The sequence below is a fragment of the Vulpes lagopus genome, chromosome 1 (assembly GCF_018345385.1).
Source record: "Vulpes lagopus strain Blue_001 chromosome 1, ASM1834538v1, whole genome shotgun sequence".
Taxonomy (NCBI): Eukaryota; Metazoa; Chordata; class Mammalia; order Carnivora; family Canidae; genus Vulpes; species Vulpes lagopus.
This window is the reverse complement of record NC_054824.1, coordinates 65,331,094-65,357,879: the sequence shown is the minus strand read 5'-3', so window position 1 is coordinate 65,357,879 and position 26,786 is coordinate 65,331,094. Positions and strand designations below refer to the sequence as shown.

Below are 26,786 nucleotides of genomic sequence, written 5' to 3'. Positions count from 1 at the left end.
ATGGAGGATTAAATTTCTATGGGCCTGATGTTTCAGGAGTATTTTCCAGGGCGTTTGGAAATGAGGGAGCTGAAATTGTGGAGGGTGTTAAGAACTGCATTTGAAAAGTAACAGTTCTTATTTTAACTTACTGTTCTTGCCAGATTACGAGAAGTGAGAGTGTCTAAGACATATCCAAGTTTCATAGAAAAATATGTGAGGAACAGTTTTTAAGTATTTTTCATCACCCATGGATTGGAAGCCATTAAACACTTTTTTTTTCAATTTCTGGGAAATTTTTCAAAATTTCCTATGTGACATATGCATCTAGTATATTGAATACTAAAGTCATAGTCATCTCAGTGGGTAGGGGACTAGAATATGGTGGTGGTACCCAGTGTCAATAGTGTTACTCTTGAACAGAATGTGATGGGCTGTGTCTTTGCTGCTTCTAAATGATGGGTTATAGTAGTAATGCATTTTCCTCTAAAATGGTAGAATAATATAAATTCTGCTTCTGATCAGCTGTGAGCTTTTGACTTCTTATTTTTATTAAGAAAACAATAGAGAGGACGTTGTAACAGACCCTGTCTTGTTCTTAGTATGTCTCCTTGAATCTCCTTTACCCTAACCCTGTGCCCCTTCCCTGGCTTCTGCGTGAATCTAATAGCCCACGCTCACCATCCTTTCAGGACGACTGGAGCCACTTGGCTAGCAGGCACTGCCTGGGAGTTTATTTTCCATCCCCCCTAAACCAAACTCTCCTTAGTTAAAGGCTGATGGGTGATGGAGTGAGTAGTAGAGTCAAGCTCCCTTGCTTCCCTGTGAACAAACGCAGGTGTTACTTACATTCCAGCGTGCCCCGCAGGACCTGTGTTAAGGCTTCCCTCTAAAGGATTTTGTCCTCGATCGCACCCTGTCTGACTTCCCCTTCCTGTCCTGCTTCCCCTACCTCCTTGTCAGTTTCTCCTGGGAGCATTGCCTGAACAAATCGGTTGCAGGGACATCCTCCCCTCAAGCTGGTCTTCACTGTGATGGTTTGCTTTGCTGCTATCGCCCACCAGGAGGCGGCATCATCACATTGAATGCACAGAAAGCTTGTGCCTGGAAAAACCTGTTATGGGCAAACCCAAATCACCAGGAATAGTAGTTTGAGAAGCAAAACCTAGATCCCGAGTTTATTATTTCCAAAATGTCATTCGAGTTTCACACTGTCATAATTTTAATCACTTATCTTCTTTTTTTTTTTTTTTTTTTTTTTTTTTGTAACTCTGGTGCTCATTTGCTACCTACATCTAGTGAAACCATTTGGGGGAGGGCATTTTTTCATCTTTTAAATAGCGAACTAGTTACTTTAGTAGGAGCTTACTTAAAGCCGTTTAAATTTCAGCACGCTGCTTCTGCAAATGTCAGCAAGAGACTCATTAGTTACATTTTTCAATTGATTGCCCTGTTGTGCAGTTATATGAGACATCTCTGGTGCGTCATGGTTTGATGACTCTAGGGCCCAGTGGTTCTGGGAAGACAACTGTCATAACAATTTTGATGAAGGCATTAACCGAGTGTGGGAGGCCTCACAGAGAGATGCGAATGAATCCCAAAGCGATTACTGCGCCTCAGATGTTTGGCAGACTGGACACTGCTACTAATGACTGGACAGATGGGATTTTTTCCACTCTGTGGAGAAAAACATTAAAAGCTAAAAAAGGTACATGTCAGCTTTCTTCTGTGAACCTCCCCCATCCCCGTACCCCCCTCCCTCACCCCAGTTAAATAACACCATGTTTAAATTTTTTTGCAGGTGAAAAGTGATTTTTTCTCTTTTAATTATTTGCAGGTGAAAACATTTTCTTAATCTTAGATGGCCCTGTGGATGCCATTTGGATCGAGAACTTAAATTCTGTGTTGGATGACAATAAAACCCTCACGCTGGCCAATGGAGATCGCATCCCCATGGCCCCTAGTTGTAAGCTTCTGTTTGAAGTCCATAATATTGAAAATGCTTCTCCTGCCACGGTCTCCAGGATGGGCATGGTTTATATCAGCAGCTCTGCGCTCAGTTGGAGGGCGATATTGCAGGTGGGGACCTGAGACCCAGGTGAGCGTGCCCAGGCTCTTCCCCGGGGTCACTTCCTTCATAAACGGAGGTTCTGTTTCTCTGTTGCAGGCATGGTTGAAGAAGCGCACTACACAGGAAGCTTCTGTCTTCCTCGACCTGTATGATAAAATATTTGAAGATATATATACGTATATGAAACTAAGCCTCAATCCAAAAATGCAGCTCCTGGAGTGCAACTATATCATGCAGGTGAGATTATGTACATTCACTATTTAGATTGGAGACTTTCTGCCCACCCTCTTGCAGCTTAGAGGCCAGGTCTCAAATAGAAAATTCATTCAATCCATAGAAATACTTTGATGATATGGCTGTGAAGGTTTGGTGAAGTTTGATTCCTGTTAAAGATTTTGTAAGATTTCATTAATGATTTTACTACCATCTGCTTTATTATTTTCTCTGCCCAGGGTGGGTGTTGGCAGGGGAAGAGGAATGATCTATCTCTCCCACCGTCAAGCTTAGTAACCTTCCCAGAAAGTGCATCCAATAATGACACTAGACAAAATAAATAAAGCAGGCAGTCCTACAGAAAAGCACAAAAAAGATCTGATGACAAGCAAGAAAACTCAAATGGCAATCTCAGCATTGCAAATTTAGAGTTTATAGATAGGGAAAACTTTTAAACAATTTTCCAAGTAGTTTCTAGCATTGTGTGTGTGTGTGTGTTCCCCCATCCCCCAAACTCAGTGAGTTTTCCTTAATAGTCTTTGGTGGGGGGTGGGGGGGCAGGAGGGAAGCAGAATTAATCATAGATTTTGAAGGGCTCTCCTGCTTTAGGTGATCTTTTATGATCCATTCTGGTGCTTTGTTTTTTTTCTTAGTTTAAGAAGGGATGCCAGTCAGTGAAGGTGGGAAGATAAGAATTAATACATAAGGGCCCAAATCAACAAACTATTTAGTAATTACTTTAAAATGCATAATATGAATGAAAATCTTATCTTGAATTAATTGAATTAATTTTGTTTTGCAAGACTGAGAATGTCTTACTGTAGATACATTGCTTTCTGATGCCATATGGGAGTTGGCACACTTTTCCTTAAATGAGTGGGTAGCAAATATTTAGGCAAATGTTTGCACAACTGTCCCTCTCAACCACTCACATCTGTTGCTGTATTGCAAAGGCAGCCAGAGACAGTGTCTATGTGAATGAGTGTGACTGTGTTTCAGGAAAACTTTATTTGCCAAACAGGTGGCTGGGCCTCTGGGGCCACAGTTTGCTGAGCCCTGCAAAAAGTGAAAAACAAATACAATCTGAGGTGTAGAAAATTTGGAGTCACTAAACCTTCTATCCAGAAACTACCCTAGAAAACATATAGTCTAAACAAACAAACAAACCCCACATCTAGTTTAGGCCCTTTGTTTTTCAGATCTGGAAACTGAGGCTCAGTGAAGTTGGTGGCATGAGCTGGGGTTAGAAATCACACCCCCAGTCTCCCATTTTGGCATTTTTCTGCCAGTCCAAGAAAACTATTGAAAGCAGGATGACTTTTCTCTAAATGCTGTTTGCTGTAGGACAGTGATCAAGCTATATCTAGAGATATATTTTTTCTTCCCCCTTTTCCTCCTTCTTTTAAGTTTCTTATTTAAAAATTTATGTTTCAAAAATTTGACTACAAAAATTTATTTTCTTGTATTAAACTATTTCCAGTCTCTCAATCTACTGGAAGGTTTAATTCCCTCCAAAGAAGAAGGCGGTGTTTCATGTGTCGAACATCTTCACAAATTATTTGTGTTTGGCCTAATGTGGAGTTTAGGAGCCCTTTTGGAACTGGAAAGCAGAGAAAAGCTTGAGGCCTTTATACGAAGTCATGGAAGCAAGTTAGACTTACCAGAAATACCTAAAGGCACAAATCAGACCATGTATGAGTTTTATGTTACTGATTATGGTAAGTACAGAGATTACACCTGAAATGAGAGATAATCTCTTTTTCTTTCTTTCTTTCTTTCTTTCTTTCTTTCTTTCTTTCTTTCTTTTTCTTTTCTTTCGAGTTTATTCATGAGAAACACACAGAGAGAAGCAGAGTCATAGACAGAGGGAGAAGCAGTCTCCTCACAGGGAGCTTGATGTAGGACTTGACCCCAGGACCCAGGATCACGCCCTGAGCCAAAGGCAGATGCTTAGCCACTGAGCCACCCAAGTGCCCTGAGATGATCTCTTTTTCAATGAGAAAAACATAAACTTCCATGAATTATTCTATGGGGAAACGTTAAGCCAAGTATAAATAACATGATTGCTAATGTCATTTTTAAAAGGCATATATATATACAAAGAATAGAAGAATTTTGTGTATTGGCCATGCTGGGACCTGGTAAGGGACTCGAGGCTTCTCCTCTTTTTGGAGTGGCCTAAGTGAAATCTTGTGTAAGTAAGTTGGCAATACCTCTTATGTACTTTCTGGTGCTTGAAGAGCAAAGGTAGCAGTGTAGAGGACATAGATTCTTTATGATGCAATAACAGATCAATCCTACAACTTCCCTGTTGGAAATGTCAGAATAGTTAGAGAATGAACCAAGCAGATGGGGTCCTAGCTACATGAGGCAGACTTGGCAAAAATCCAGTGTGTCACCTCAGCCCCCAGCTTCCTGTGTGTGACAGGGCCCAATTTTCCTGTCTCTAAGAGAAATGCCCTTGAATTTGGTACCCTTTACCCAGAGTGTACCTCCAATTCTTCTAGGTTCCAGAGAAGATAAAACATGTCTCCAAAAAAAATGTTTTTACCTCTGATTCTTCCTAAAACCCCAAAGCGGCAAAAGCATTTGTTTTTGTTTTAATGTATAAACTCAAAAGAACAAGAGGGTAGACAGCAATAATAGCATTTTGAAAGCAAGATAGTGAGAAAGGTAAGTGGCACTTGATTTAGCACCCTGGGCCAGGTTCGTCCTAAACTGACAGTGGGAAGAGTTGAGAAGCAATGTAATGTAGGCCACAGGACCTTCAAAGGGCTCGAGAATTGGAAACCGAAGTGAAGGTAGAGGTAAAAACCAGAGGGCTGCTCATAAGTCTGTTTAGGAAGCAGAGCTTTGTGTCCTCTTTCCAAAGTCATACTGTTAGACAACTGCATTCACCGCACACTAACTAAAGACTGAAGAATTAGTGTTTGGAGAATGTGAACTACAGAGTTGCCTAGGCTTGGAGGACACTAGACACATCTGAGAGTGGAAGAATCATACTGAAAATAGGGATTAACTGAAAGTTTGTATTGTAAAAGGCTCTATAATGACACTGAGAAGTAAGTGAATTTTTTTCATCTGGCCATCTTTAACCAGTAATTCTGTGTGTGATGTGATGCTCTTAAAGATTTGGGATCATAAAAAGGAGCTCTCACTCAAAATGCAAACTAACAAGGAAATGCACCCTTGAATCTAGGTAGGAATTCTGTTAAAATCCAGAGCCGATCAAAAGATGGCTCTTTGAAAAGATCCACAAAATTGATAAATCTCTTAACAGAGATATAGGGGTGTTGGGGGGGGGGGAGAGAAGATGTAAATTATCAGTGACCAGGAATGAAAGAGGGAACATTCCTACAGACCCTATAGACATTAAAAAAATAAGAAGTGAATACTAAAAACAATGGTATGAAAGTACATTTGACAATATAGATGAAATAGACAAATTCCTTGAAAGATACAAACTAAACGTCATCAAGAAAAAATAGATACCTTCCATATCCCTATATTCACTAAAAAACTGTATAGTTGGGCAGCCCTGGTGGTCCAGCGGTTTAGCACCGCCTTCGGCCCAGGGCGTGATCCTGGAGTCCTGGGATCGGGTCCCATGTCGGGCTCCCTGCGTGGAGCCTGCTCCTCCCTCTGTCTGTGTCTTTGCCTCTCTCTCTCTCATGAATAAATAGATAAAATCTTAAAAAAAAAAACTGTATAGTTATAAACCTTCTTACAAAGAAAACTCCAGGCCCAGATGGCATTATTGGTGAATTCCACCAAATACTTAAGGAAGAAATAATACCAATTTTACAGAAATGCTCCTAAAACATATAAAATGTAAGGAAGAAACATATCCCAGATAATTTTATAAGGACAATGTTATCCTGATATAAAAACCAGAGAAATACATTATAAGAAAAGTAGACTATAGATCAGTATTTCTTAGGAATACTTATAAAAAAATTTAATTTTAAGTAGGCTCCATATCCAATGTGGCTTGAACTCATGACCCTGAGATTTAGGGTTGCATGCTCTACTGACTGAGCCAGACAGGTGCCCCAACACACATTTCTTAATAACATTTCAACAAAGGGAAGCCCGGGTGGCTCAGTGGTTTAGCGCCACCTTCCACCCAGGGCCTGATCCTGGAGACCTGGGATCCAGTCCCATGTCGGGCTCCCTGCATGGAGCCTGCTTCTCCCTCTGCCTGTGTCTCTGCCTCTCTCTCTCCTCTCTGTGTTTCTCATGAATAAATAAATAAAATCTTTAAAAAAATTCAACAGGTTAAATAAATCCAAGTGAACATTTATTCTATGAATGGAGGATTGGGTTAACATTCAAAATACGATCAATATAATTAATCATATTAACAGACTAAAAAAAACAAACAAACCATCAGTCATCTAAGTAGATGCAGAAGCATTTGACAAAATTTAATACCCTTTCATGAAACTCTCAGTAAACTAGGAATAGGAACTTTATCATTTGACAAAGGGCATCTACAAAAAAGCCAGCATTAGACTGAATACTTCCTTTCCAAGATCAGCAACAGAAAAAGGATGTTCTTTCTCACCACCACTATTCAATGTTGTACTAGAGGTTCTAGTCAGTGTAATAAGGCAAGGAATACATACACACAAAAACAAACAAATAAATAAAATATCTACAGATTGAAAAAGAACAAGTATACCTCTGTACAATGGCTAAAATGTACAGGTTGGAAAAGAACAAGACAATATGACCATCTGTAAACAATCCTCAAAAAAGTTATTAGAACTAATATATGAGTAGCAAGGTCATAGGATAAAAGGACAATATACAATAATAGGTTGTATTTCTATATACTCACAACAAACAATTGTAAATTGAAATTTTAATATACTATTTAAAATTAGCATCCAAACTTAAGCAACCATCAGCTTAATATAGATTGCTATATGCAGAAGATGTTATATGCAAACTTAGTGGTAACCACAAATCAAAAACCAGAGATAGATGTGCAAAGAATGAAGAGAAAGAAATTCAACTATATCACTAGAGAAAGCTGACAAATAGTGAAAGAAAAAAAAGGATCAGAAAAAAACTACAAAAACAACCACAAAACAAGTAACAAAATGGCAATAAATAAATATCAATAATTACTTTGAATGTAAATAGACTAAATGTTTCAATCAAAAGACATAGGATAACAGAGTGGATTAAGAAACAATATTCCATCTATATGCTGTCTACAAAAGACTCATTTTAGACCTAAAGTCACCTGCAGACTGAAAGTGAGGGGATGGAGAACCATCTATCATGCTAATGCATGTCAAAAGAAAGCTGGAATAGCCATACTTATATCAGGCAAGCTAGGTTTTAAACTAAAGACTGTAACAGATGAAGAAGAGCATTATATCATAATTAAGGGGTCTATCCATCAAGGAGATATAATTGTAGATATTTATGCCCCAACTATAATAATAATAAAGGGGACAATCCAACAAGAAGCTATAACAATTGTAAATATGTATTCACACAATATGGGAGCACCCAAATACATAAAACAGTTAATAACAAACATAAAGGAAATAATCTATAATAATACAGTAATAGTAGGGGATATCCATACCCCACATACATTGATGGACAGATCATCTGAACAGAAAATCAATAAGGAAACAGTGGCTCTGAATGACACACTGGACCAGATGGATTTAACAGATATATTCAGAACACTCCATCCTAAAACAGGAGAATACCATTCTTTCCAAGTGCAGACGGAATGTTCTCCAGAAGAGATGACCTATTAGCCCATGAAACCAGCCCCAACAAATTCAAGAAGATTGAAATCATACCATGCATCTTTTCTGACCACAATCCTATGAAACTAGAATTCACAAGAAAAAATCTGGAAAAAGCACAAATACATGGAGGTTAAATAATATGCTACTAAGCAATGAATAGGCCAATGAGGAAATCAGAGAAGAAATAAAGAATTACATAGAAACAAAAATGAAAACACAATGGTCCAAAATCTTTGGGACGTAGCAAAAGCAGTTCTAAGACGGAAGTTGTAGCAATAATTCAAGAAGCAAGAAAAATCTCAAATGACCTAAACTTACACCTGAAGGAGATAGGAAAAAGAACAAACAAAACCCCAAAACCAAGAGAAGGAAGGAAATAATAAAGATTAAAGCAGAAATATGTGATACAGAAATTTAAAAAAACAAAGGAACATATCAATGAAACCAGGAGTTGGTTCTTTGGAAAGATCAACAAAATTGATAAACCTCTAGCCAGAGTCATCAGAAAGAGAGAGAGAGTATATCCAAATAAACAAAATCACAAATGAAAGAGGAGAAATAGCAATCAACATTACAGAAATAGGAACAATTGTAAGAGAACATTATGAAAAACTATGTCAATAAATTGAACAACCTAGAAGAAACAGATAAATTCCTAGAAACATATAACCTATCAAAACTGGAAGCAGAAGAAATAGAAAATTTAAACAGACCAACAATTACCAGCAATGAAATTCAGTCAGTAATCAAAAAGTTCCCAACAAACAAAAGTCCAGGATCAGGCAGCTTCATAGGCAAATTCTACCAAACATTTAATGAAGAGTTAATATAATACCTATTCTCAAACTATTTCAAAAATTGATGAAGGAAACTGAAGATGACACAGAGGAATGGAAAGACATTCCAATCCATGTTTATGGATTGGAAGAACAAATATTGATAAATATCTATACTACCCAAAGCAATCTTCAGATTTAATGCAGAAGACCTATCAGAAGACCTATCAGAAGACCCAACAGCATTTTTCACAGAACTAGAACAGTCCTAAAGTTTGTATTGAAACACAAAAGACCCCAAATAGCCAAAGGGATCTTAAAAAAGAAAAAGAAAACTGGAGGTGTTGCAATTCCAAACTTCAAGTTATATAACAAAGCCATAGTAATCTCAACAGTATGGATATTGGTACAAAAACAGACACAGAGATCCATTAAACAGAATAGAAAACCCAGAAATAAACCCATAGTGATATGGACAATTAATCTTCTACAAAGGAGGAAAGAATATCTAATGGGAAAAGACTATCTCTTCAACAAATGGTGGGAAAACTAGACAGCTACATGCAAAAGAATGAAACTGGACCACTTTCTTACACCATATACAAAAGTGAACTCAAAATGGATTAAAGACCCAAATGTGAGACCTGAAACCATAAAAATCCTACAAGACAGCATAGATAGTATATTATCTGACATCAGCTATAGTAACATTTTTCTAGATATTTCTCCTTAAGCAAGGGAAACAAAGGCAAGAGTAAACTGTTGGGACTATAAAATAAAAAGCTTCTGTGCAGTGAAGGAGACAATCAACAAAACTAAAAGGCAACCTAGAGAATGGAGGAAGATATTTGCAAATGACATAGCTGATAAAGAGTATCCAAATATATAGAGAATTGATACAACTCCAGGCACCTTTTTTTTTTTTTTAAGATTTTATTTACTTATTCATGATAGACATAGAGAAGAGAAGAGAGAGAGATGCAGAGACACAGGCAGAGGGAGAAGCAGGCTCTATGCTGGGAGCCGACATGGGACTCGATCCTGGGTCTCCAGGATCGCACCCCGGGCCAAAGGCCGGTGCTAAACTCCAGGCACCTTTGTGGTGGGGGGATGGGTAAGATAGGTGATGGGGATTAAGTAGTGCACATGTTGTGATGAACACAGGTGATGTATGGAACTGTTGAATCACTACCTTGGACCCTGAAACTAATGTTAACTATACTGTAATTAAAATAAGAAACTTAATAAAAAAATACATATCTGATAAAATAATCTAATACAGAATACATAAAGGACTCTAGCAATTCCATAATAATTGGTAGACAGCTAAGCCCAATTTTTAAAAATGGGCCATAAATTTAAATAGATGCTTCACCAAAGATTTATAAATGCTGGAAAAAAGCATGTGAAAAGATATTCCACAGCATTCGTTATTGAGGAAATGCAAACTGAAACTATAATGGTTTATCATTACACAGCCACCAGAATGACTAAAATGAGATTAGTTCCACCAAATATCGGTGAGAACGTGGAACTGGAACTCTCATATTGTACACTGGTATAGCCACTTAAAAAAAACAGTTTCTCTGTTTCTTAAAAGTTAAACATACAGTTTAACATATAACTTGATATTTTGCAAGGAAATTTGAAACTGAGGTTATTCCTCAAATGCTGAATATTTTCTTTGCTACACTCAAATGCATGCTCCCCTGCTCTGTTTTCATGCATTGTGTGTACACAGCAACTTTTTTTGGAACAATCCTGGATCATAGTACGATATTTCTGGAGACATTTAAAATGCCAGTGGAAGTGAACAAAACAATACCAACAATGCAAGTAATTTAAATGGCAACAATGGGAACATCTCTGATCAAGTTTACCTAGCCAGTAATGATTACAAGTCTTCATAGATTGTAAGGCACATTCCAGATATGCTAAAATATAACTAAACTTTTTTAGAATTGATGAAATGTGATAATAATTCTTATTATACCAATAATACCAACCAGTAAATTACTAATTATATACTATCAGTTAATAAACTAGTAGTCATGGGATCCCTGGGTGGCACAGCGGTTTGGCGCCTGCCTTTGGCCCAGGGCGCAATCCTGGAGACCCGGGATCGAATCCCACGTCGGGCTCCCGGTGCATGGAGCCTGCTTCTCCCTCTGCCTGTGTCTCTGTCTCTCTCTCACTGTGTTCCTATCATAAATAAATAAAAAATTAAAAAAAAATAAAAATAAACTAGTAGTCAGGAGCCTGGGTACTTTATTCATTAGGGTTAGGGCTAGTTTTATTTTCCCCACTTCCCATGGCAAACATTCTACATCCGCTAATCAGTTACCCCTTTTTGGTCTTTGCCACCCTTTCAGTTGATGTGGGTTACCTACTAAATACTAAACATGTCATTGGTTTTTACCACTAGTCAATTCTAATTCTATTTCAGGCCAGGTCTCTCTAGATGAATGATTTAGAAGTTTAAAAACTGACCTTATAAAGAGACAAAACAAACTTAAATGATCAAATGCCATATATATTATATAAGCAGATATGCTTACATATTTTTGGAAAATGTTTAAAATGTTCCTATTATTCTGTTGGTTGTTTATATAGCCTTTCATTTTTATATTTTGAGATCACTTTCAAAGAATGCAGTTTTTTGAAGATGAATTTTTACTTACTGTATAGGAGACTGGGAGCACTGGAATAAGAAACTTCAGCCATATTATTATCCAACTGACAGTATTCCAGAATATTCATCAATTTTGGTTCCAAATGTTGACAATGTTAGAACAAATTTTTTGATAGACACCATCGCAAAGCAACAGAAAGTAAGTTTGATAGTTTTTTAGCTAATCACAAGCCTGTATGAAGCACATCCCTTTTCTCATGCTATAGGTTGAATAATTAAGCTCCAGGACAAAGGGCTGGAGGTAGTGCCATTTAAGGGAAACACATGTGAAAAATGAGGCCCAGGATATATTCCAACTTAATAACCCCTGAACTGCTAAGGAAAGTGGGGGTCTGCTCTGCTCACAGAGTCGCTCCCTACTCCCATGGTCACATGAATATTTACCCATATTTTCTTCCAGCATAGTTATAGTACACATTTTACATTCATATCTTTAATTGAAGTAGGATTTATTGATTGATTATTTATCTTTAGGATTTATTTTGATGTGGGTCTAATTCTAAAAAGTAATTAAAATTAGTTGTATTAATTTTTACATTAAAAAATTAGCAACCAGAACCATAAGATATTTAAAGCTAAACACCTTACAACAATTATCTGATGATTACAGGCTGTTTTGCTCACCGGAGAGCAGGGAACTGCAAAAACTGTAATGGTTAAGGCCTATATGAAAAAATATGATCCTGAAGTACAGTTATCCAAAAGTCTAAACTTTTCATCTGCCACAGAACCCATAATGTTTCAGGTAAAACCTATCATTTGCTGAGGTAATCAACATCTTAAATGTTTTGAGTGGTGATGACAGTAAAGTGTATATGCATATAAAACCTAATGTGTGTGTGTGGGAAATGGAGCTGCACTTGGCATTTGGCTATTAGCTTTCCTAAGGTTGAGATTGAAGCCAAATCCATACAGCCTATTTTGACCCAATATTGAGGCTGAAGCCGAACTTTGTGTATAAAATTAGTGATCAATATTCCAATAATGTATTTTTTCAATCTTACAATGTCTATTTTAATAATGATATTTATACATATTAAATAACTCAGTTCTACTCTGAAAGACCTACTCCTCATTTCTAGGAATATGGTTTGAAATCTAACACTTAACACAAACATCTCTTCTCTAGAGAACAATGGAAAGCTACGTGGATAAGCGAATGGGAAGCACATATGGGCCACCAGGAGGCAGAAAAATGACTGTATTTATTGATGATATTAATATGCCTGTGATTAATGAATGGGGAGATCAGGTATGATTAAAATATCTCCTAGAAAATGAGATTTAATCCTTATTTTTAGTTATATATAAAAAGTGTCAATAGCCTTTGTCTTATGAAACCTCATAGCAATTCTGTCTCTTTCAGCTTCTCTCTTATAGCTGGTATTCTCCCTCCTTGAAATCCATGTTTTCCAGCAATATGTCTTCCTGCCTTCTGGCTTCTTGATTTCGGTGCCCTTTCTGGCTCCTCTCTTCTTTTCCCCAGGGTTTTATCTTTGCTATTATTGCTTAATCTATATACTCCCTCCAAGGAATACCTGATTTAGAAAACATCTTTTTTTTTTTTTCCTTTTTAACTCTGCTACACACGTGTCTTCCTTGTGATCATCTGTCAACCCCAGAGTCATTCTCCATCAGAGAACCTCACTGATGCTGCCAGAATTTTGTTCCTCGTGGGATTCCCAACACCTCCCTCCCACCACCGCCCACTGCCTCATCAGTAATGTCTTTTTTAAAAGATTTTATTTATTTATTCATGAGAGACACAGAGAGGGAGGCAGAGACTTAGACAGAAGGAGAAGTGGGCCCCATGCAGGACCCTGATGTGGGACTTGATCCCAGGACTCCAGGATCACACCCTGGGCCAAAGCCAGGCGCTCAACCGCTGAGCCATCCAGGCATCCCATCAGTAATGTCTACCTAGAGCTGCCAGGACCCATCCCATCTGGCCTTTTATCCAAGTTCACCTCAGATACCTCTAGGAAGTCAGGACTCCTAGGTCTGTGCTCACCCTGAGACTATTCATCAAACAGCTCTACATGGTCTTTCTCTGATCTCATTTCCTACTTTTCCCAGTCCTGAAACCTTTCTGTGTGGTCGCTTGCTTGAGTTTCTTAGTAATAATTTTTGAACAAGGATCCTTGCATTTTCATTTTCTCTGGGCCCCACAAATCATGCAGCCTGCTTGTTATAATTTTCAGTGATGCTGGTACCAACATATGTGATCTTGGCCTCTTTGCTCCTTGAAATCTCCTCCAATGATCATGCTTTCCACCCCATGTGAATTACTCATTCATGAAGTCATACCTATACCTTGTCATTATCAAGAATGGTGAACCCTTCATTATCTCAATTTCAAGCATTTTATCCTCTGATTATCATGTGTACTCTTTGTAGCTCATTCTCTCTGCTACCCAGACTCCAGATGGAGCTACCACGATCCATACTTCCCACCATCATTAAACCCTCCCCTATTTCTTCTAGTTTCCTCATTTCCTTCCTTTCCTAGCTTAAATTCCATGATGCATCATTATAATCACCACGGCATACATCCTCTACCCACATTAACCACATTAAAGTCTTGTTGAAACTCTCTGGCTACTCTCTGCCCATCTGCACCGATGCAGCTAAACTTGGCAAGAGAAAACCACACAATCCTGGCTTCACTTTAAAATCATTATCATGGACCTCAACTTCCATTCAGGTTCCTGGTCTGTGAGATGACTATTGATTGCATACATTCTTCATTTTCCCTAACTTCCAACACTTCCAACAGTCAGCCCTCAGCTAAGCACAGATGTGTTGCAGCTTTCTTCCCATTTCTCTGAGAAAATTATTTTTTCCTTTTGTTTCCTATCCATACACTGTACTCAGATTCTATGTTCTAGTGATTACCCTAGACAGCACATCCTGCATGCACAGATAATTAAAAATAAAAATAAACCCTTTATTCCTATCTTATATAGCTAATGACTTTGGGTTGTTTTTTTTTTTTTTTTGTATATTCTTTTATTGGAGTTCGATTTGCCAACATATTGTATAACACTCAGTGCTCATCCCGTCAAGTGCCCCCCTAACTTTTGGACACTTTAATTCCCTTTATCTCTTTCCTGACTTATTCTATTGTTGATTTGCCACTTAAGTCTCTCTCTTTTTTTAAAAAAAAAAAAATCCCATGAGACACTATTTTTACCCTTTTATATATTCACTCTTCATTTGCATTACCCACATATTCACCAGTTTCTTTGCTCTTTTTTTTATTCTTGCTTCCTGGGCCTTGCATCTGGTATCACGTTTTTTTCTGCTTTAAGAATCTACTTTAAGAAGGTCTTTAAAAAAAAAAAAAGGTCTTTTAATGGCTCATTCTTTGTTTTTGTTTGTCTGCAATGTCATTTCATCTTCTTTATTTGAAAGACCTTGTTGCTGTATGTAAAAATCTAGATTGGCAGTTATTTTATCTCATCATGTTGAATATATTCCCTTTTCCTGTTTTCCTTGTTGCTGTTGAGAAGTCAACTACTGCTTGATCATTGCACCTCTGAAGTTAATCTGCCCTTTCTTACTTGCTGCTTTTAAGACTTTCTCTTTACTTTCCTATAATTTTTCCCTTTTAAAAATGATGTTCTTTGGTGTCGATTTATTTGTATTTATTTGTTTGGGATTCACTGGAACTCATGAATCTGTGGTTCGATGTCTTTCATCAGTTCTAGAAAATCTCCAATCCTTATCTCTTCAAATATTGCTTCTGCCCCACTTTCTTTCCCTTTTCAGAGTCCAAATGTATATCAGATTTTCTTCTATGCCTTATATGTTTCTGTACTTCTTCTCTGTACATCCCAGCCCTTTCTCTCTCCAGTGCTTGTAGTTAGATAGTTTATCCTCTTCTGTCTTCCACTTCACTAATTTTCTTCTCTGCTTCGTCCAATCTGCCATCAAATTTATCCACTAGGTTTTATTTTAAAGATTTACTTACTTATTTGTTTTGAAATTCACTTTAAAATTTGAAGAGCGAAAAGAAGCAAGGAGTAACTGAAATCAAAACTCAGTGGATAAGGGGTGCCTGGGTGGCTCAGTCGGTTAAACATCTGACTCTTGATTTCAGCCCAGGTCATGATCTCATGGGTCTTATGAATTTTGAAAGATATTGAGCATAGTTGTTTTAAAGTCTGTGTCTGTTAACTCCAGAGTCTGAGGTCTTTGTGAGTCTATTTTGAAGCCTAGGGTGGATATGCTCTCATCCAGACAGGTTTTGAGTTTTCTTTTGCCAGATACTTCTTTTTTTTTTTATTTTTATTTTTATTTTTTTTATTTTTTTTTAATTAACTTTTATTGGTGTTTAATTTACCAACATACAGAAAAACACCCAGTGCTCATCCCGTCAAGTGTCCACCTCAGTGCCCGTCACCCATTCCCCTCCAACACCCGCCCTCCTCCCCTTCCACCACCCCTAGTTCGTTTCCCCGAGTTAGGAGTCTTTATGTTCTGTCTCCCTTCCTGATATTTCCCAACATTTCTTTTCCCTTCCTTTATATTCCCTTTCACTATTATTCATATTCCCCAAATGAATGAGAACATACACTGTTTGTCCTTCTCTGATTGACTTATTTCACTCAGCATAATACCCTCCAGTTCCATCCACGTTGAAGCAAATGGTGGGTATTTGTCGTTTCTAATTGCTGAGTAATATTCCATTGTATACATAAACCACATCTTCTTTATCCATTCATCTTTCGATGGACACCGAGGCTCCTTCCACAGTTTGGCTATTGTGGCCATTGCTGATAGAAACATCGGGGTGCAGGTGTCCCGACGTTTCATTGCATCTGAATCTTTGGGGTAAATCCCCAACAGTGCAATTGCTGGGTCGTAGGGCAGGTCTATTTTTAACTCTTTGAGGAACCTCCACACAGTTTTCCAGAGTGGCTGCACCAGTTCACATTCCCACCAACAGTGTAAGAGGGTTCCCTTTTCTCCGCATCCTCTCCAACATTTGTTGTTTCCTGCCTTGTTAATTTTCCCCATTCTCACTGGTGTGAGGTGGTATCTCATTGTGGTTTTGATTTGTATTTCCCTGATGGCAAGTGATGCAGAGCATTTTCTCATGTGCATGTTGGCCATGTCCATGTCTTCCTCTGTGAGATTTCTCTTCATGTCTTTTGCCCATTTCATGATTGGATTGTTTGTTTCTTTGGTGTTGAGTTTAATAAGTTCTTTATAGATTTTGGAAACTAGCCCTTTATCTGATATGTCATTTGCAAATATCTTCTCCCATTCTGTAGGTTGTCTTTTAGTTTTGTTGACTGTATCCTTTGCTGTGCAAAAGCTTCTTATCTTGATGAAGTCCCAATAGTTCATTTTTGCTTTTGTTTCTTTTGCCTTCGTGGATGTATCTTGCAAGAAGTTACTGTGGCCAAGTTCAAAAAGGGTGTTGCCTGTGTTCTCCTCTAGGATTTTGATGGAATCTTGTCTCACATTTAGATCTCTCATCCATTTTGAGTTTATCTTTGTGTATGGTGAAAGAGAGTGGTCCAGTTTCATTCTTCTGCATGTGGATGTCCAATTTTCCCAGCACCATTTATTGAAGAGACTGTCTTTCTTCCAATGGATAGTCTTTCCTCCTTTATCGAATATTAGATGGCCGTACATTTCAGGGTCCACTTCTGGGTTCTCTATTCTGTTCCATTGATCTATGTGTCTGTTTTTGTGCCAGTACCACACTGTCTTGATGACCACAGCTTTGTAGTACAACCTGAAATCTGGCATTGTGATGCCCCCAGCTATGGTTTTCTTTTTTAAAATTCCCCTGGCTATTCGGGGTCTTTTCTGATTCCACACAAATCTTAAAATAATTTGTTCTAACTCTCTGAAGAAAGTCCATGGTATTTTGATAGGGATTGCATTAAACGTATAAATTGCCCTGGGTAACATTGACATTTTTACAATATTAATTCTGCCAATCCATGAGCATGGAATATTTTTCCATCTCTTTGTGTCTTCCTCAATTTCTTTCAGAAGTGTTCTATAGTTTTTAGGGTATAGATCTTTTACCTCTTTGGTTAGGTTTATTCCTAGGTATCTTATGCTTTTGGGTGCAATTGTAAATGGGATTGACTCCTTAATTTCTCTTTCTTCAGTCTCATTGTTAGTGTATAGAAATGCCATTGATTTCTGGGCATTGATTTTGTATCCTGCCACGCTACCAAATTGCTGTATGAGTTCTAGCAATCTGGGGGTGGAGGCTTTTGGGTTTTCTATGTAGAGTATCATGTCATCGGCGAAGAGGGAGAGTTTGACTTCTTCTTTGCCAATTTGAATGCCTTTAATGTCTTTTTGTTGTCTGATTGCTGAGGCGAGGACTTCCAGAACTATGTTGAACAGCAGTGGTGAGAGTGGACATCCCTGTCTTGTTCCTGATCTTAGGGGAAAGGCTCCCAGTGCTTCCCCATTGAGAATGATATTTGCTGTGGGCTTTTCGTAGATGGCTTTTAAGATGTCGAGGAAAGTTCCCTCTATCCCAACACTCTGAAGGGTTTTGATCAGGAATGGATGCTGTATTTTGTCAAATGCTTTCTCTGCATCTAATGAGAGTATCATATGGTTCTTGGTTTTTCTCTTGCTGATATGATGAATCACATTGATGGGTTTACGAGTGTTGAACCAGCCTTGTGTCCCAGGGATAAATCCTACTTGGTCATGGTGAATAATTTTCTTAATATGTTGTTGGATCCTATTGGCTAGTATCTTGTTGAGAATTTTTGCATCCATGTTCATCAGGGATATTGGTCTGTAATTCTCCTTTTTGGTGGGGTCTTTGTCTGGTTTCTGCCAGATACTTCTTATTCAGTCAGGATTATCTCAAAGGAAGCCTTAGGTCTGAAAGTTTCTGGCCCACTTAGACTCTGCATACCCTGGGTGCAAATCTATGCAAATGTTATGCTGAGGCCACAGCCTCCCAGGGAAGTCTTCTTTTTCTTTTTTCTTTCCATTTCCCCCTTTCATTCAGCAGGAATCCAAGGCAGAGAGACTTCTCAGGCAATTCCTCTAATGTGAGGGGAGTGGGAGCATATTAAGATGTCATCTATAAGCTGAAAAGCTCTTGCATTTCAAACTCATTTAACCAATTAGGGATATCTTGTTGGATCTCAAACTTAACATATACAAAACTAAATTCCTGTTACTCCCTAAATCTGCTCCTGCAACACTTCTCCATCTCAAAAAATGGTAACTCCACACTCAATCTGTTAGGAAATCATGTGGGCTCTATTTTCAAACTATATCTGAGATTTAACCACTACTCATCATCTCCATTGTTAACACTGGTGGGAGCCACCCTCTCTCTTCTTGGTCACTAAAAATGCATTGTTTCCCCATTGTCTTTGCCTTCTCAATCTATTTTCAAATTAGAAATCCATTAAAGAGTAAATTACATTATGACACAGTCCTCTGCTCAAAATCCTCCCATAAAACTTGTAGAATATAAATACTAATATCCTTACTGTGACCCAAAGACCCTACACTGATTGATCTCCTCTCCCCATGACTCTCCTCCAACTACATTTCTTAGTCCTTGCACAAACTGGCTATAATGTTCACTCAGAGCCTCTACATTTTCTATTCCCTCCTCTTGGAATGCTCTTCCCCTAGATATCTAAGTGGTTTTCTTTCTCATTTCCTTCAAGTCTTTGGTTACATGACATGTGACGTGTATCCTCCTGGATCTCCATATTCAGTTGTACCCTTGAACACTGCCTATTTCCTTTCTCTACTTTATTTCTCCCAAAAGACTTAAACCATTTTATTTACATACATACATACAGGCATACATGTGTTCATGTATATATTTTGTCTCCTACCACTAGAGTGTATGCTCCATGAAGACAGGAATTTTTGTCTATGCTACAACAGAATCAGGCACACAGTAATCATTAATATTTGTTGAATGAAAGAGTGTCATTTTTGAGGTGCTTTTGTGTCATCCTCTCAGAGATGCCTAATCGAATTTGGAAATACAGGCATGGAAGTTAGAAGGAAATCGGAAACTAGTTATAGAGTTGAGATTATTTAGGGTATAGGGCTGACATCACATCCCTTGAAATAGTCAGAAGAGAAAAATCCAACAATGGAACCCTGTAGGAACAGTTACATGTGAGGGACAGATGGAGAAAGAGTAGCTTAGGAAGTGATACAAAGTCCCAGGATGAATCTGGAAAGAACTGAGCCTCTGAATCTAAATAAAAGAGGAAAAAATTTCAATAAGAAGGGAGTGTTATCAGTGTTAGAGGCTGGAGAAAAGAAAGAGAAGGACATAAAATTCAAAGCCAAAACATTCAGTGATATTGAAGGCTCAGGAGTAACACCATCCCACATTCTGATTTAAAGTATTTTGAAGTGTTGAATGTTGATACTTATAACTCTGACTGCTGTTGTAATTGTAGCAAATATTCTGTACCTCACCAATTTAAATTTCTTTGGAAATCCATTTTATCAACGTGGTGAGAGCACACAGGACCTGATCCAGGGTTTAGGTTATGGTTTCGTTCATGCGTTTAAATCAAATTGCCTTACAGGTGACTGTCAGCATTCACAAACACGTCATTGACAAGAGTTGAATATTTTCTTCTAATCTCATGTGTACCATTTTATAGGAGCTGTGGAAGAGTATGATAGTGATATGTTACTAAAGTATCACTGTATAAAATTTCAGATAACTAATGAGATTGTGCGACAAATGATGGAAATGGAAGGAATGTATAGTTTGGATAAGCCTGGAGACTTCACTACTATTGTTGATGTGCAGATCATAGCAGCAATGATCCATCCAGGAGGTGGTCGAAATGATATTCCTCAACGTTTAAAAAGACAGTTTACTGTGTTTAATTGCACATTGCCTTCAAATGCTTCAATAGACAAAATTTTTGGTATGACCATTTTTGATGTTTCTTTTTTTATTGTATTACATAATGGACATAAGCCTTGCAAAACCTTATTTAAAAGATAAAAAGGCTCTGTCCGAAGTAGGGCTTAGTTATCTGAAGTGGAGGGCTAAATACCAGAAAAGAAGGACTAAATATTAAGATTACTCATGTTTATAGCTCATTCTAAAAATATTTAGAAGTAGCCTTGTTGAAGTTTGGCTTTAAGGTTTTAGTTCTCTTGACATGATTAATCAGAAAAATTTGGGCTAATGAATAATAGCTCATATATCATAGTTTAACAGTATAATATATCTAGTCAAAAGTAGCATTTTGATATGTTACTGAAAGATTTTTTTGACAACAAATTTAGGTCCATATAAGTTGTTTCATTAAAAATTTTGTATATGAAGACATACAACAGAAACTGAACCATACGTGGGTCAACAGAAAATGTCCATTCATGTATGGACATTAATTGACATAGCAAGTACTATAGATTAGAAGGGAAAGAAAGGGTAGACTTTTAGTAAATGGTATTGTTTTAAATGGTATTGTAATGGTATATAATTAGTGATCTAATGTGAAAATAATTGATATTGAACCCTTACCTCACACCAAGCATAAAATCAATCAAGATGGATTAAAGACCTAAATATAGAAAGCAAAGATATAAAACATTTGGAAGAAAATATAGGAAAATACCTTCAAATCTGTATTTTTGTATCCTCTGGGTAAACACCTAGTAGTGCAATTGCTGGATCATAGTGTAGTTCTATTTTTAACTTTTTGAGGAAACTCCTTACTGTTTTCCATAGTGGCTGCACCACTTTGCATTCCCACCAACAGTGTAAGAGGGTATCTCTTTCTCCATACCCCCACCAACATCGTGGTTACGTTTCCTGTGTTGTTGGTTTTAGCTATTCTGACAGGTGTGAGTTGGCATGTTATCATAGTTTTGATTTGTATTTCCTTGATAGTAAGTGATGTTGACTCACATCTTTTCTTGTGTCTGTTGGCTATCTGTATGCCTTCTTTGGAAAAAAGTCTATTCATGTCTTCTGCCTACTTCTTAACTGGATTATTTGTCTTTTAAGTTTTATAAGTTCTTTATATATTTTGGATACTAATCCTTTATCAGATATGTCATTTGCAAATATCTTCTTCCATTCTCTAGGTTGCCTTTTAGTTTTGTTGATTGTTTCCTTCATTGTGTGAAAGCTTTGTATCTTGATGAAGCCCCAATAGTTCATTTTTGCTTTTGTTTCCGTTGTCTCTGGTGCTGTGTCTAGTAAGAAGTTACTCCAGCTGAGGTCAAAGAGGTTGCTGCCTGTGTTCTTCTCTAGGGTTTTGATGGTTTCTTGTCTCACATTTAGGTCTTTCATCCATTTTGAGTTTATTTTTGTGTATGGTGTAAGAAAGTGGCCCGGTTTATTCTTCTGCATGTGGCTATCCAGTTTTCCTAACAATATTTTCTGAAGAGATTTTCTTTTTTTTCCATTGGATATTCTTTCCTGCTTTGTCAAATATTAGTTGGCCATATAGTTGTGGGTCTATTTCTGGGTTTTATATTCTGTTGCATTGATCTATATGTCTGCTTTTGTGCCAGTAGCAAACTGTCTTGATGACTGCAGCTTTGTAATGTAGCTTGAAGTCCAGAATCTTGATGCCTCCAGCTTTGCTTTTCATTTTCAAGATTGCTTTGGCTCTTTGGGGTCTTTTGTGGTTGCATACAAATTTTAGGATTGTTTGTTCTAGCCCTGTGAAAAATGCTGGTGGTATTTTGATAGAGATTGCATTAAATGTATAGATTGCTTCGAGTAGTATAGACATTTAGCAATGTTTGTGCTTCCAAGCCATAAACATGGACTTTTTCCCATTTCTTTGTGTCCTCTTCCATTTCTTTCATAAGTGTTCTATAGTTTTCAGAGTACAAATCTTTTACCTCTTTGGTTAGGTTTATTCCTAGATATCATATGGGTTTTGGTGCAGTTGTAAATGAGATAGAGTCTTTGATTTCTTTTTCTGCTGCATCATTATTGGTGTATAGAAATGCAACAGATTTCACTGCATTGATTTTTTTTTTTTTTACTGCATTGATTTTGTATCCTGAGACTTTATTGAATCAGTTCTAGCAATTTTTTGGTGGAGTCTTTTGGGTTTTCTATATTTAGTATCATGTCATCTGCAAATAATCAAAGTTTTACTTCTTTCTTACTGATTTGGATACCTTTTATTTCTTTTTGTTGTCTGATTGCTGTGGCTAGGACCTCCAGTACTATGTTGAATAAAAGCTGTGAGAGTGGACATACTTGACTTATTCCTGAACTTAGAGGAAAAGCTCTCAGTTTTTCCCATTGAAGATGATGTGAGCTGTGGGTTTTCCATAGACGATCTTTATCATCTTGAGATATGTTCCCTTTAAACCTATTTTGTTGAGGGGTTTTATCATGAATGGATATTGTACTTTGTCATATGCTTTTCTACACCTATTGAAATGATCAGAGTGGTTTTTATCCTTTCTCTTATTGATGTGATGGATCATGCTGATTGATTTGTGAATACTGAACCAGCCTTGCAACCTAGCAATAAATCCCACTTGATTGTGGTGAATGATTTTTTTTACTGTATTGTTGGATTCGGTTTGCTAGTATTTTACTGAGGACTTTTGCATCTATTGGCCTGTAGTTCTCTTTTTTGTGATGTCTTTATATGATTTTGGCATTAGGATAATGCTGGTCTCATAGAATGAATTTGGAAGTTTTCCTTCCTTTTTTTGGAATAGTTTGAGAAGAATAGGTATTAACTCTTTCTTAAATGTTTGGTAGAATTTGCCTGTCAAGCCATCTAGTCCTGGATTTTTGTTTGTTGGGAGTTTTTTGATCACTGATTTAATTTTTGCTGGTTACCAGTCTTTCAAATTTCTTATATAGAGTATCATGTCATCTGCAAATACTGAAAGTTTGACTTCTTTGCCAGTTTGGATGCCTTTATTTGTTTTCATTGATTGCTGAGGCTAAGGCTTCCAGTATTATGTTAAATTGTAATGGTGGGGAGCCCGGGTGGCTCAGCGGTTTATTGCCGCCTTCAGCCCAGGGCCTGATCCTGGAGGGATCGAGTCCCACATCAGGCTCCCTGCATGGAGCCTGCTTCTCCCTCTGCCTGTGTCTCTGCCTCTGTGTGTGTGTGTCTCTCATGAATAAATAAATAAAATCTAAAAATAATAAATAAATAAATAGTAATGGTGAGAGGGGACATCCTGGTCTTGTTCCTGACCATAGAGGGAAACCTCTCAGTTTTTCCCCATTGAGGATGATACTAGCTGTGGGTCTTTCATATATGGCCTTTATGATGTTGAAGTATGTTCTATCTATATCTACTTTGTGGAGGGTTTTTATCAAGAATGGATGCTGTGGGGCACCTGGGTGGCTCAGTCAATTAAGTGTCTGCCTTCAGCTCAGGCCACAATCCCAGAGTTCTGGTATTGTGCCCCATATTGGGCTCCCTCTCAGCAGGGAGCCAGCTTCTCTCTCTCCATCTGCCTCTACCCACCCTCCAGCTTTTGCTCTGTCTCTCAAGTACATAAAATCTTTTTAAAAAGAATGTATGCTCTACTTTGTCAATGCTTTTTCTGTATCTATTGAGAGGATCATTTGATTCTTAGTCTTTCTTTTATTAATGTGGTATATCATGTTGACTGATTTGTGAATATTGAACCACCCCTGCAGTCCAGGAATAAATCCCACTTGATTGTGGTGAATAATTCTTTTAATGTACTGTTGGATTCAATTCACTAGTATCTTGTTGAGAGTTTTTACAACTATTTTCATCAGGAATATTCTCCTTTTTAGTGAGGTATTTGTCTGGTTTTGGAATCTAGGTAAAGCTGGTCTTGTAGAATGAGTTTGGAAGTTTTCCTTCCATTTCTATTTTTTGGAAGAGTTTGAGAAGAATAGCTATTAATTCTTTAAATATCTGATAGAATTCCACTGGGAAACCATCTGGCCTTGGACTTTTTTTTGTTTGGAGATTTTTGATTACTGATTGAATTTCTTTGCTGGGTATGGGTCTGTTCAAATTTTCTATTTATTCCTGTTGCAGTTTTGGTAGTTTGCATGTTTCTAGTAATTTATCCACTTCTTTTTTTTAAAGATTTTATTTATTCATGATAGACACACACACACACACAGAGAGAGAGAGAGAGAGAGAGAGAGAGAAAGAAGCAGAGACACAGGCAGAGGGAGAAGCAGGCTCCATGCAAGGAGCCCGAAGTGGGACTCGATCCCAGGACTCCAGGATCACGCCCTGGGCTGAAGGCAGGCACTAAACCACTGAGCCACCCAGGGATCCCCTATCCACTTCTTCTTAATTGCCCAGTTTCTTGGCATATAATTTTTCATAATATTCTTTTATAATTGTATTTCTTTTTTGGGGGGGGTACAGTATACTTTATTGATGGTACATGACAAGGTAGGGCTCCCCAAGCCCCTCCCCTTCCTCAGGGTCTAGGATGTAAATTGGAGGTCAGGAGATTCTCAGTGTGTTGGGGGATTAAGTTGGGGCAGGGACTCCCCAGCAGCTGAGGGCCTCTCTCTTCCTCTTGTTCTTGCTGGGGCTGGTGGTCCAGGAGGCTCTTACTCCTTGGAGGCCATGTGGACCATAAGGTCCACCACCCGGTTGCTGTAGCCGAATTCATTGTCATACCAGGAAATGAGCTTGACAAAATGGTCATTGAGGGCAATGCCAGCCCCGGCGTCAAAGGTGGAAGAGTGGGTGTCACTGTTGAAGTCACAGGAGACAACCTGGTCTTCAGTGTAGCCCAGGATGCCCTTGAGGGGGCCCTCCGATGCCTGCTTCACTACCTTCTTGATGTCATCATATTTGGCAGCTTTCTCCAGGCGGCAGGTCAGATCCACAACTGACACATTGGGGGTGGGGACATGGAAGGCCATACCAGTGAGCTTCCCGTTCAGCTCAGGGATGACCTTGCCCACAGCCTTGGCGGCGCCAGTGGAAGCAGGGATGATGTTCTGGGCAGCCCCTCGGCAGTCACACCACAGCTTCCCAGAGGGGCCGTCCACGGTCTTCTGGGTGGCAGTGATGGCATGGACGGTGGTCATGAGGCCCTCCACGATGCCGAAGTGGTCATGGATGACTTTGGCTAGAGGAGCCAAGCAGTTGGTGGTGCAGGAGGCATTGCTGACAATCTTGAGGGAGTTGTCATACTTCTCCTGGTTCACGCCCATCACAAACATGGGGGCATCAGCAGAAGGAGCAGAGATGATGACCCTCTTGGCCCCGCCCTTCAAGTGAGCCCCAGCCTTCTCCATGGTGGTGAAGACCCCAGTGGACTCCACAACATGCTCAGCGCCAGCATCACCCCATTTGATGTTGGCGGGATCTCGCTCCTGGAAGATGGAGATGGATTCCAGTTGATGACAAGTTTCCCATTCTCAGCCTTGACTGTGCCGTGGAATTTGCAGTGGGTAGAATCATACTGGAACATGTACACCATGTAGTTGAGGTCAATGAAGGGGTCATTGATGGCGACAATATCCACTTTGCCAGAGTTAAAAGCGGCCCTGGTGACCAGGCGCCCAATACGGCCAAATCCGTTTACTCCGACCTTCACCATCGTGTCTCGGGGACGCGGATGGCCCTGCACCAGAAGACGCGGTCTTCTGTCTGTCAACGGGGAGGAGCAGAGAGCCAATTGTTTGTATTTCTGTGGTGTTACTTGTGATCTCTCCTCTTTCATTCATGATTTTATTTATTTGGTTCCTTTCTCTTTTTTATTTGATAAGTCTGGCTATGGGGTTATCAATTTTATTAATTCTTTCAAAGAACCAGCTCTTAGTTTCATTGATCCATGCTACTGTTTTTTTATATCATACATTTCGGCTCTAATCTTTATTATTTTCCTTCCTTTGCTAGCTTTAGGCTTTATTTGCTGTTCCTTTTCTAGCTCCTTTAGGTGTAAGGTTAGGTTGTGAATTTGAGACTTTTCTTGCTTCTTGAGGCAGGTCTGTTGCAATATCCTTCCCTCTTAGGACCACTTTTGCTGTAGCCCAAAGGCTTTGGATTGTCGTGTTTTCATTTTTATTTGCCTCCATGTATTTTTCTAATTTCTTCTTTAATTTTGTGGTTGACCCATTCATTCTTTAGTAGCATGTTTTCTAGCCTCCATGTGTTTGTGGTCTTTTCAAATGTTTTCTTATGGTTGACTTCAAGTTTCATGGTGTTGTGGTCTGAAAATATGCATGGTATGATCTCCATGTTTTTGCACTTATTGAGGACTGGTTTATGACCCACTATGTGACCTATTCTGGAGAATATTCCATGTATACTCAAAAATAATGTGTT

General features: G+C 38.4%; 1 protein-coding gene across 1 annotated transcript in view; it reads left to right on the top strand.

Annotated features, from left to right (window-relative positions):
* DNAH8 (dynein axonemal heavy chain 8) overlaps positions 1-26,786 on the top strand; it is a 340,697-nt gene that overhangs the window by 157,283 nt on the left and 156,628 nt on the right. The window contains exons 44-51 of the mRNA XM_041748133.1: positions 1,441-1,687; positions 1,817-2,058; positions 2,147-2,287; positions 3,744-3,981; positions 11,508-11,650; positions 12,122-12,256; positions 12,641-12,763; positions 20,216-20,429. Of these exons, the coding sequence (XP_041604067.1) occupies positions 1,441-1,687; positions 1,817-2,058; positions 2,147-2,287; positions 3,744-3,981; positions 11,508-11,650; positions 12,122-12,256; positions 12,641-12,763; positions 20,216-20,429 (1,483 nt within the window). The remainder of the gene's footprint in view (positions 1-1,440; positions 1,688-1,816; positions 2,059-2,146; positions 2,288-3,743; positions 3,982-11,507; positions 11,651-12,121; positions 12,257-12,640; positions 12,764-20,215; positions 20,430-26,786) is intronic.